The following is a 12,926-nucleotide window of genomic DNA, read 5'->3' as shown; positions in this document are numbered from 1 at the left end:
GGTAGAAACTTATGCTCTCCCACAGGTTCTAGGTTATCAGATTGAAGTCTCCAGTGCTAGACAGTAGTTAATGTATTGTCTAGTCTGTATCTGCTGCTCTTTTCTAAGTGAAACAGTAGATTTCAATTCACTTCCGTGTGAACAAATGACCACTGTAAAATATAACACGGCAAGTTGTGCTTATTGCTTCCCATGGTGGCAGTTTCAATTAAGATCAAAGACCAAGAAGATATTGAGACTAAATCACTTTCCTGAGTCTGAAAGGTACTCATGCAGGTCAAGGTGAGGGACATTAAGAGCAATCCTACTGCTTACCAGACTGTGGATAACCACAATAAATCATTTTGCTTGGCTGTCATAAAAACAGTATCAGCTTTCACACACAGAGTTGGAATGACAATAGCTGTATGAACATCTACTCACAAAATCAGAACTCTTTAGCTTGAAAAGGGATACCTCCAGGACAAAATTAAGATCAGTGGATATCTTTGAAAAGAAAATTCTGAATAGAATTTTGAACAAGACTTCAGGATTTGGCACAAAGGACAGAAAATCAAAGTTACCCTAATAAAAGCTACCATGTCTGTATTTACTGTGCTCAAGTCCTCACTAGTATTGCGAGAAGGAAATCTTGGTAATTCAGACTTCTGTTCAAAATTGTTTCTATTAATTACACAGACTGCACCTCATGGACCCTAAAATGTTATTGTGTGTTTTGGTAGACAAAGTAAGACTTTACTAATGACAAAGGATTCTGGGTACATGTAACCTCTTGCATTATCATTTTGCTACCAAGTGTACTGTGTTTTGCATACACAACATTTGGGATGTTTTCCTTACCTAGAGTGCAGTCTGAAGCTGTCACTCCAGTGGAGTTTAATCTCTTTTCCTTAATATTCCATTCGTGCACAGCTTTGTTCAACTTGACATGCTTACCACACTTATCCTTTCTCTAGGCAAGTCCTTGAAGCACCTAAATTGCTATAGGTGCTAAATCCTTCATAGTTCAGTAAATAACTTCAAACACATCTTCAATTCGTATAAAAATTAGTTCTTAGTATGAAAGATGTTAACACTTTTTGTTTATTTGTTTGTGTTTTTGTTAGAAAAGATGCAGATATAATTTAAAGACAACCAGAGCATTATGTATTATTAAGGCAATATTTTCCTTTTCCTTTTAATTGTAATTGCTAGGGAACATGCAATTTTAGCAAGTGGAAATTTATCTACAGCTCAAATAAGTGTTACTTTGGTGATAGCTATTATAACACTACATTAGACATCAGAACGTTCATCACACTTAGCACCTGGGTCTGCCACAGTGAAAGGATGAGCAACGCAACCAGTGGTGAGAGGTTGACAGTGCTTTTGTTATTAATGAAACCCATCCAAATAATGTTCAGTTTTTCAGGTTTTCAAACAAATAACCAAACCCAAACAAATCTGAACATTTTTTTTTTTTATACGATGAAGTATCAGTGTGGGCAAAACAAAATTGATGTACAATTCTATAACTTCATGCACACAAAGGATATTTTTCTTAAATATACTTCATTAAAAGGCATTTTGTTCAGGCTCAATTAATGCAATTTAAAAAATAATTAATTCAGAAATGTAAAATAAGGGATATAGATTGAATTCTATCAGATTTTAAGTTTTCTTTGAGTTCCTTTTTTTCTGCGTTCTCAAACCTGCATCTTTATCACATTGTATATCACTCCTTTGAAACTGGATAAATTAAAGGAGATTACATGGTAGGAAAAACAGAAGAGTTTTAATTTATCTTGCTTTCCTCTCATATCTGGTCATGCTGTAGATTTTAACAAAGTAAAGAAAAACATTTTCATCCTTGTGATTAATTTCAGATGCTTATGTGATTAACAGAAATGATATTGAGATATAATTGAAAACATTCCACAAATGAGTAGCTATGTGAATTATAGAGTTTTTGTATCAAAACACACACACACAAAACCCCTGCTGTATTGCCACAATCACTATTTTTGAATTTTTCTTGTAAAATCTTGTAAAAGCTAATGAAGCTAGCCCAGTCTAAAAATATCAGGGTCTGATGCTTTATTATGGTGTTTCTCTGGAGTTGCATAGTATTTCACTACTGCAACACTGGTTTCGCAAGTGACAAAATCTAATTCTGTAATATTTTGCAAAATATGCAGTGCCTTCTTTTCAACTTGATTTCATTTTCTGATCAACTGAAGTCTGCTATTTGTAAAAAAATTATATGTTTTCGAACTTGTGTGCCTCTGAAAAGGAAGATGCCAAATTTTCACTTAATAACTACCTTTTTCTTTTGTCCACTTAGTCATTTAGACACTGAACATTGACTCCATTATGAGTGACTAATACTATTTTTGCTGAGTAAAGTAGCAGTGACCTTAGTAACACAGTGAGAAGGAAGTAATAAACTAATACTAAAATATCTGGCTAAATCTACTAGGTTTTGGTAAAATGTTAGTCATGTTAGGACAATAAAAGGAATCAGTAATTTCAGTGTGTTTTGCATGAATATTTGTCTGAAAATAGTTCTAGCATGTCATCTACTAGGTTTTCACTTTGAATGACCCTTACATCTATAAATTTGAAATGAAAGTAATGAAGAATTCTTGTTCAAATTAATGAAGAATTCTTGTTGAAAGATCTACAAAACCTGTTTTCATGTAAAAAAATAAAAAGGAATTACATTAAATGAGCTTTACTTTGATAGGAGAAATGACTTTGGAAATCTCCTAATCTGAAGATTTTTCACAGTGATTAAAAATTCCCTTCAGCACAGAAGATGTTGAAACACACTGAAGGAACAATGTAACACATTTGAGATTTTATATTTTTGGAAATGACTCAAAGTTAAACTGTAGTCATAGGATGTTATCTTGAGTCAAAGAATGTTTTAACTTTGATGTTAAAAAACAAAAACAAACAAAAACCCCTATAGTTTTCTTTCTAACACTGGATTTTAAGTATTGGACTACCTCAGATGAAGTATGCTAAGAATCTTCACCCTAAGTTATACCTTACTAATGTTTTTCAGTTAAAAAGCTTATTGAAGTAAAACCATCTAAATAAAAACAAAACAAAAAACACACACCACAAAGTGAATACACTCTGACTTCCATAAGGGCAAGCAGAACAATAAATTGATTGTAGCTGACAAGATTTTTAACGCAAAGTCAACTTTGCTACATTGTACTCAAATTAGATACATTAACTTTTAAAATTTGCTGACCTTTGTCACCTTCATTCTTCATTCTTAACATGCCATGGACACTTGATTTACATTTAATTACTGGGAAGATTGAGTTAAATGAGTGTAGCCTATATTTTTTTAAAAACTTGTTCATATTAAGAGATTTCTTTCTACTTAGAAAAGTCAAGCCATTTTACATGGGACAGGTTTGAATTACTTTGTCATATTGTTTGATCATATTACATTGTTTTTGAATCAAGGGGTAATATTTGAAATTCATACACATATTTTTTCCATATGATTCTTATTGACTTAAATAATGGTTGCACTGCTAGAACCTACCTCATGAAGGGGAGTTGGAAAATAAAGTATACTCCTTGCTATACAGATATTAAAATATATGCTAGGCAAGTAAAAGTATGGAGAGGAGACGGCATTCCAATAGCACTGTTATCTATGAGAAAGATAACAATGCTTATAGCAGCATCCTCTCTATATTAAAATCAGCAGAAGAATGTAAGGAGGATTTTATTCAAACTGCTTTCTGTTCCCTCATAAAGATAATAAGATGCCTCACTAATAATAGGATGTATCAGTTTACATTTAATATCTTCTTGGTTAAAACTACTTGAAGTAGCATGAAATGCATACAGTTTGCACCTTTTCTAGCTAACATTTTTTTGCAACAGTTATCTTTCAGTTCGGTCAGATTATGGTAAATGGGAGACAAGTAGACCATGCAAATTTCTGTCAGTTCACAGCACACAGATGACAAACACATGGTCACTTACTGCCTTGATGCTTTCAAAGTGTCCACCTTCTTTTTCAAAGTCAATTGGCTGCCCATTGAGTGTCCAATAGAAAGTGACATCTAGTGTGCTGTCATGAAGGGCTTTGCAACTGAGGACAACGCTTTCTCCAACCATTAACTCTATCTTCTTAGGTGTCAGCTCCATTCTTGTAGGTTCTTGAAATATAGAAGGATTAGGAACATTTAGGTGGAAGTCTAGATATAGTCCAAGGCCAAAATAATATGACTGATTTTGTTTAGTCTACTCAGACTTACATTTACTGTTTGTTTCAAATACATAGTGTAAAATATTGAGAGATGACAGTGGTGAACAGAAAGTACAGCCAGTTTCATGAAAGCAATAAGACAGGATCCTAAAGAACAATCCATAGGAGTTCTCAGATGGATTAATTAATGCATTTTATTAGCCTCAGAAAAAGCTTTTTTTTTTTTTTTTCCTTCTTTTCTTAAGGCTGCAGTACCTGGAATCTTGTGGTTGCATGAAAACTTCAGTTTAATCACTTAAAATAAAAAAGAATATTTCCGGGCCTAGTAAATATAGGAAAAAGCTTGAAAAATATAATACAAAAACTTGAACCCCTAAAAACAAACCCCATGATCATTGGAGAATTCAGCTGTAAAATGACAAAAATGGGGTTTAGAAATTAATTGCAACTCAGTGACTTGATTATTATTACTGTTCTAAGAAAGGATATTTCCTTAGATTTTATACTGATACAATTTCTACTATAATCTTAAACTTCATTCCCATGCAGAAAGAGGTAGGGGTAAAGAAGTTCCCAAAGCTAAAATATGTTAAAAGAGATATTAATTATTTTACTTGTGGAATTATTATAATTTAAGTGATTTATATACACACGCACACATATATATATGTGTATATATATATATATATATATATATTGATTTTTCTGACATTCATCTACAGTATAACAGCTGAAGTATTCAACCTGATGCGGGATACAATGTTTGACCAGATGGAGGTTAGCCCCCCTACCTTGTTGGAGTTGTTTTTTTATTCTGCCTGCACAATGCTGTCATATTGTTGGCTGGGGATTCTGAGCAATAATGAACATTAATAAAGAGAAATCATCATTATCATCAAAGCATTTTTCATACCTTTAACAGATACTGATGCAATGATTTCTGCAGATCCAAATACATTTACACCTTGGCATAAGTATCGTCCTTCATCAGACTTGGAAGCATTCAGGATTCGCAGGCTCCCATGTGGAAGAATAGTTATCCTAAAAAGGGTAAATAGATAAATATACAATTATATCTTCCTTTCTAGCAGCCAAATTCCATTATAATAACTTTCAGAGCTAATAAATAGGATTAAGGACTCCTGCTTCTGTAGCAAGGGATGATGAAGATAATAATTGAATTTTCTTCTGTTTCAAAAAGGTTGTAATAAACTCATTTTACTCCTTCCTTTTCTTTAATTCAAAAAGTTTCAGGAAGGCATTAGTAGATTAGAATCCTTTGACACTTATCAGTGTTGAATTTTAATGAACCTTTTGTAAAAAGTAAAAAAGGTCAGTATTTATAATTTCTATTTAAAGCTTCACTGCTGTATTATTGTCAAATCACATCTCAATATCAAGCACAGGCTATTACATTTAGAAAAAAATGACCTTATGAATCAAATTTGAGAAAAATGTGAAGTAAAATGTAAAAGAGGACTAGAAAAATATAAAATTAATTGTATCTGGTCAAAATATGATTTATGGCATCACTACATAGTGTAGCATAGAGACTTAAATAATCTCTGCTTTTTTGTAGCTCAGCTTATATTTTTTTTTCCTTGAGTTTTATATGATTGCAGCTCCACTATGTCTCTAGGTAAGTAACCCAACTGAAGCATATTTGTGAGAGATGTTCAACTATTTACATCTGGGAGTTTCAAATTTTGGCTTTGCTTACACAGTATTAATCATAAAGTCCATGAAGATACACAGAGGTGAAAATTAACACTTTTTTGCTGTTCTAAAGTGACAAATCTCCTGAATTTATTATATTTTATTGTTGCAGCTCTGGCAGAGCAGTAAATAATCATTGCCTCTTTCCTGACAGAGAAGTACAAACCTAAATGGAACATGGTAACTCTTACATGGCATTTAAGCCAAATCCTGCTTGTAGATGTTGTACATCCTTTCCCAAGTTGGGCAGTGGTTATGTCTCTCTCAAATGACATGGGAGATGTAGGTTGGAAGCTGTCTGGCAGTCGCAGATACTGAAAGCAGATAATCCTCAGTAATTGCTTTCAGGTATCACATAGTAGTGGAGAAGGAGATGAAGGATTGTTTCCTTCTGTATTTTCAAATTAAAGTAAGACCTCTCTGTGTAGGAGAGTCTAACTAAGTAGGTGCGTGGCTCTTCTCCAGTAATGGTTGAATTTTTAGATATACCTATCCAGAGAGGGCTTCCCATCTGTTAATGTACTATAGTAACTAGCACTCCTTTTGCTGGGGGGCTCCTATTGAAGTTATGATCAGAAATCATGGAGGCTACAGTGTTGTGGTTTAGTCTGGAGAAGTATTTAACCAGGAGTAAGTTGCTTTGAACATCCCAGCTAGCAGGTCTGGGTTGGGCTCTTCAGCCAAAAAAAGTGAAGGTATTCCCTTTCTAGGTTGAACATGTGAAAATCCAAAGCTGAGTTACCTTTGATTTAAACTTGAAGTGATTTACCAAAGGCTTAATATTTAATAATGTGTCCAAACTAAATCACTAGTATGAGACAGCATCTTTTTCCTGGAAAAATAATAATATCCCCTATTCTCTGACTCTGTTTGTGAAAAATAGTGTTTTATTATCTGAGGTTTATAAACACTGAGATGTAGAAAAGAGAACTTCATTCCAGTGAAAAATGTACTTCTATTCACTTCAGGTGTGAAACCACTCACTGCTCTCAGCAGAGAGACAGAAGAAAACAACAGCTTCAGAAGGAAATGGGGCAGAGGAAGGGCATGCCAGCTCTCAAATTCCCTAGCGCATTCTGATGATGTGTTTCCCATCTTGCTCTAAACAAATATATATTAGTATCTGATTTACATTATTTATCTGAAGGTAATTTTATAGAAAACATAATTACATTAAACAAATAGCTCTGTATCAGAGTTTTGAGGTTTTAGCGGTTTTTGTCCAAAAAATAAGAAGGCCTGAAATTTCGTCATAATGTGTCACAACTTCGAAGAAATCATCTGCTTTAGGGACTGACAGGGATGTAAGCTTCCTTTATTTCCTTTTGGTGTAAGTTTTATTTTCCTATCAAGATGCTCTGTGATCAATGTTCTGAGAACATTTTATCATTAGTATGACAATAGCCTTTGCAGAACAGTAATAGTTTTCATCAATATACTGTCAACATCAGACAACTGAAAGGACACTCCTACAGTGTTTACAAATTATAAAAGCTTACACACAGCGTAAGTCCTGAGATAAAACTCTTTTTCATTCTGAGCTTGGAGGAAAAGAAAGTCAGATGCATATGGAAGACTATCTAATGAATCTCATACATATTATCAGCTACATTTCTATTTAGCTAAAAGCTCTTGTCATCCATGAGGAAGAGAGCAATCGTTCAATCAAAGGAATTGCAAACACATTTTCTGGTGAATTATTTGGCTGAGAAATTAATATTTTCCTTTAAATGCCTAGCATTCATCTGTTCCCTTTCTTTTGTATGTGTGTGTGTTAGGGAAAAATGCCAGAGGCTGGTTATGATGGAAACTGAAATGCTTTATTTATTCACATAACACTTGCTGCACACAGCAGGAACATAGACTTCTCCTCCTTCCCTGCCAATATCTCTCAGACATGGAGAGACCACCTGCATAGTATGTCTACATATTTTAATAAGAAAATGCCATAGCAAAAGGGTTTTTAGCTTTATAAATAAAATTGAAGAAAAGGGAGAAGAAAAGCAGTTGGGGTAGAGTTAAGGACAGTTCAGGGAAACTGAGGGAAAGATGATGATAGATGAATAGATATAAAAAGGATGGATGAGAGATCAAGGTGATAGTTTGGAGATTACTGTATTTAAGTCTAAGAAAAACTCATTGTAATTACATAAAGGAGATAGATGTCCACCCAAAGGCTTTTTAAAAATTGGCAAATGAGCTTAGTGTCTCTGTAGAAAAGAGTTTTCATCTGCCTAATAACATGAAGAAAAAGAGATTAACATTAATTTCTTGGAGTCAATAAGTATGTTGGCTTAAGATCAATAGAAACAAAGATTTTAGCAGGAATTGTTAGGAAAGAATAATCAAGATATGACAGCAAAGGGACATGAGATAATATTCAACATGATTTGATAAAGTACACTGAATTAGACCACATTTTTGTAATATTTAGTAAGAAGAAACATTTTCTAGGGAAAATAAATGCAGATTCGACCTTCCACATGTTTCAAACCTGTTTTCTTGCTGAAATTCACGACTGGTTAAACAGGTTTAATATAGAAATTTAAGATGTTCAAGAAACTGTTTGAATAGAACAGAAAAATATTTGTTTTGAAAGAGAAATGGTTCTTTGTACTATTATCCTATTTTTCATAATGAGCAGAATACAAAAAGAAGGATGCTAGAAATTTGATGAAATAAAGAGTTCATTGGCACAGCAAGATCAGCATATCAAACAGGAGGGCTTTGGTAACTCAGCACCAGACTCATAGACAAGTGGTGAATGTGGTTCTGAACTAACAGTATCAATGCAGCAAAGGCAAATGGAACCCTAGAATATATCAGATACCAACCTGTAGCTCTTTATGGAAGTACCAATACATAAGTTGCTGAAGAAACACTATATGGAATACAGGACAATTTTGATCTTCAGTATTCAGAAAGATTAATTCTAATCAAGCTGGAACTCAGGAGGATCATCAGGATGACCAGAAAAGAAAACATTTTGTTCTAGAGCTTGTAAAATGAAAGCTAAGGCATCTGCCTGTGAGATGGGTTTATATTTTACATGTTAAATCATGTCAGCAGTCAGTGGAAGCTTTATTGACAGTAAAAAAGTTTAGATGTCTAATTCACATTGTAGATATCTACACTCAGGTATCTCAACCTGGATCTGAATCTTACTCTCAAATCTTGACTTAGGTCCCCAGATGTAAGTGCCTGTTGTGTGTGACCTGACATCATTTGAGGGATGAAAGCGCCCAGCTGTTCACTTCAAGAGCATGACTTTGAAATTAATTTCCCCATTGTCCCCACTTGCTGTGGCTTTGGTTTGTAAAATGAAGCAGTGTGAGCACATGAACTTCAGTTGATACTAAACTCAGAGGGATGCTTGAGGAGTGCATTGCTTTTCAGCTACAAATAAACATCCAGAAACTCAGAACACTATCAACTTTTTGCTGCTCCTATTGATCTACTGTACCTTCTCATATAGAAATAATCATAAGGTATCCAAGACACCTGAGCAGGGCTGATAAATGCGACACAAGACCTGTGAGAGGACTTAACTGCTTACAGCACACCAAGGTTTACAGCAGGTATAAGTGTGACTTTTTTGAAGTCTAGATGTGAGCTGGGATGACACTGTAGGACTCTCAAAGGGCAGCAGCAGTTTGTGGGGGGGTAGGTGACTTAAGCCCATAGTGTAATGTTAGATACATTTTAAAGAATTAAGAGATATAAAGTCTGTTGTTGATGGTGTTCATAAGCTCCAAGCTTGATGCTGGTCTTTGAACTTAAACACCTGGTCTCTCAGAAATCAATTAATCACAAGCTTTAATCACTGCGTACTAACAGTATGCCCATGAAGCTGTAAACCCCCAACGAATAATGAAAGGGGCTAAAATGAAACTGAATGTGAATTTCAAAGTGTGTCTGATATCTGTGGATATTTAATTTTTCCACTGTGATTTTATCTGAAATAGTGCAGCTATTTGATGCCCAGCTTGCAATGCCTGTGGTTTTCTTGTCTAGAATATCAGCAAGTTTGGAAATACATATTAGTAGTGTTTCTATAATGTCAGTTTTGTTAATGACTACATAACTCAGTAAACTATGTTGAGAATTGTCACAAAACCATGGTTTCATAACATGAATGAGAGTGTAAATTTTCTTCTTTAATGTTTCATGTTGGTTTTAGATTGACATTGGAAGGCTGCAAAATATTAATTATAGTTTCAGGCAATATTTCCAACTGATTATTTTAACTGTAAAAATATTTGCAATCTATTCAAAGATACTGCTCAGCAGTAACACCTAAAATTAGAAACATTCTTAGTACATTTGTTTAAACAAAAATGCATTATCTCATACAGATCTGTCATTTAATCAGTTTTGCTCTTCTTTTACCAATAAAGTATGTACCAAGGAGAGTAAGTTCCCTGACAAAAAATGTGCTGTTTTATCTGGAACAATGAGGATTTGATGTGAACAGAAAGGTGTTCTCTGATACCAAGTGTCTGCTGAGGAACTGATGGATGGAAATTAGGCTCACAGAAAATGCTGGATCTTTGTTTATAAATGGTGTTTTGGAGTCCTTTATCTGGCAGTCAGAAATGCCTTCTATTAATTGGTGTTGACTGACACAGCGGCAAGGAACGGTGCTGATGGAGATGAACAGGTTGAATGTGAACGACAAAATTCAGGTTCCTTCAGGCTTTATGTGATTTAGATAAGAGGACTGAGTAGAATAGGATGTTTAAGAATTGCTCATATGGGCAGTTGGGCAGGATTTTAAAGCATCCTTTACTTCACAGTATTTTGATTAAAACGTAATGAGCTTTTTCCTTCTTGCTGTTTTATGCATAAAAAAACTTGTGAAAGTGACAATAATCTTTGTCCTTATTTTGAGGGGAAGGATAAAGAAATACAGTCATCACAGTTTTGGTATGAAAAAGAGAGGTCTATTCTGCCTGCTATATTGTTGTAATTATTTTTGCTTTGATTAATTCTTAAGGATAAAAGAAACATATTAGTAGACCAGATACTTTTATTGATCCACTGTCTCACAGACAAAATATTAATTCATTAGTATTTGGTACCACCCACCATGGAGGTTCTCAGATTTTATTTACAGCTAGCAGAGGACATACTGGTTCAGATGATGGAAATTCTCAGCTCTCTTTATCACAAGGGACAGTTTTACCTTGACCCACTGGGGCCAGGATGTACATTTGTTGTTCCTATCACAGGGAAAATCAGTGAGAAGAGACTTCCATCAAGATTAAGATAATGAGAAGGGGAAACTCTAATTTTCATTCTGTTGCATCATTCATAGCAGTTTCTCATGAACAAATGTCTCGATGCTGTGGCTAGAAATTGTTAAAAAATTCTGCAATGGACCCTGGAGTCTGGATGCTGAAGGAGCTGAGCAGTTGAGGCAGCAAAAGTTACAACTGCTACACAACTTCAGGATTTTACTGAGGACTTGGAGCAGACACATTGACAGTGTCTGTATCTTTATAGAAATAAATGCCAGACAGCTTACACTCAGAGCTTTAAGTTCTATGAATAACAATTACATCATAAGAAAAAAATAGAAGTCAATTGTGTGGTCATTTTTTTGTGTGGGTGAAGGATTAGCAATGGGTAGTTTGATTAGGCTATATACCTTTTTACATTTCACTTTTTTTTTTGTTTTACTGTATTTTGACTTTAACTTTCATACTAAAGTCAATTTTTATAGGACTTCAGAAAAATAATCACAGAAATCAGGGAAACATTTCAGTTAGTTAAAAGCTTTGGAAACTTTAATGCCTAGTAACTGGGTAAAAGAGAAGTGTAAGTTACTGAAATGGTTAGAAATTTTTCCCCTGCTTTTCTCATTGGAGTCTAAAACCAGGAGTATGAAATTGGTTTGTGTGCAGGTTGGAAACAAGAACTTGAAAGATGCAAATGGAGAGAAGCTGCACTGACTCATTTAGCCTGTGGCCCCTCACAGTGTTCTGATCTGAGCAATCTGTCATTTCACATTAGCTTGAGTATGGGATCTGTCAGTATCCTTTAATGTAGATTACAAGGAAGAGGGAGAAGTATTTGTAAATAGTTGAAACCTTTATTTCTCCTTGAATGGCTGTGGGCTCTTTCATTTCCCCTCACTTTCCCTTGCTCTTTCATAATAGATGTACAAACCTCTAACTCTCATAGAAAAAGGATGAGTTATTGCTATAGTAAAACCACTTAAGTAAGCAGAATGCCACCTACTTTATATACATTTTTTTATATTATCACGCTGGATAGAGTCTTTTTATTTAAGTATTGTTGACCTAATTAGAAATAAGACTAAGTTGGGCCCAAATCCCTCGGCAAAACACAAAATTATTTGGATTTTCTTCACTTCAGATTTTCAAAATTCCTCTGTGTGATATCTTAAGTCATTGGAATATGCTAAGACTTATTATTAATGTACTGTAAACTACTTCCAGCTCTATTTAAGCTAATCTATTCATACTGTCTTAAGGCAGTTTTTTTTCAAAGGAGCCACAACCGGGCCTCTAATTTTGTCCTTGCTGTTTGCTGCACAGTAACATTTGTGCCTGAAAATACACAACTCTTGCTGGTGGAAGTGGTGTCCAAATACGTAAATATAATTTCAAGTGGCTGACACTAAAAGGCAGTTTCTGCTAACAAATGTAGCTTCTATTCTATTCTATTCACAGGGAATAAGTATGATAAGTATGATAATAAGCATGATTTCTGCAGTTGACCTTGACTTCAGTAAAGCATTTGACACAGTCTCCCACAGCATCCTTACAGCTAAACTGAGGGAGTGTGGTTTGGATGATCAGATAGTGAGGTGGACTGCGAACTGGTTGAAGGAGAGAAGCCAGAGAGTTGTGGTCAATGGGGCGGAGTGCAGTTGGAGATTTGTATCTAGTGGAGTGCCTCAGGGGTCAGTACTGGGGCCTGTATTATTCAATATATTCATCAATAACTTGGACGAGGGAAT

The 12,926-nt window shown here is 34.6% G+C and overlaps 1 protein-coding gene across 4 annotated transcripts in view; it reads right to left on the bottom strand.

The window, feature by feature from the left end:
- Positions 1-12,926, bottom strand: part of CNTN5 (contactin 5) — a 706,531-nt gene that overhangs the window by 64,947 nt on the left and 628,658 nt on the right. For all 4 annotated transcript variants that reach the window (XM_065043870.1, XM_065043985.1, XM_065043938.1 and 1 more), the window contains 2 exons: positions 5,136-5,263; positions 3,997-4,172 (listed from right to left, as the gene is read on the bottom strand). In XM_065043870.1, the coding sequence (XP_064899942.1) occupies positions 3,997-4,172; positions 5,136-5,263 (304 nt within the window). The remainder of the gene's footprint in view (positions 1-3,996; positions 4,173-5,135; positions 5,264-12,926) is intronic.

This window comes from Columba livia, chromosome 1 (assembly GCF_036013475.1).
Source record: "Columba livia isolate bColLiv1 breed racing homer chromosome 1, bColLiv1.pat.W.v2, whole genome shotgun sequence".
NCBI classification, from domain to species: domain Eukaryota; kingdom Metazoa; phylum Chordata; class Aves; order Columbiformes; family Columbidae; genus Columba; species Columba livia.
Note: the sequence above shows the minus strand (reverse complement) of the source record. Positions and strands in the feature narration are given on the sequence as shown.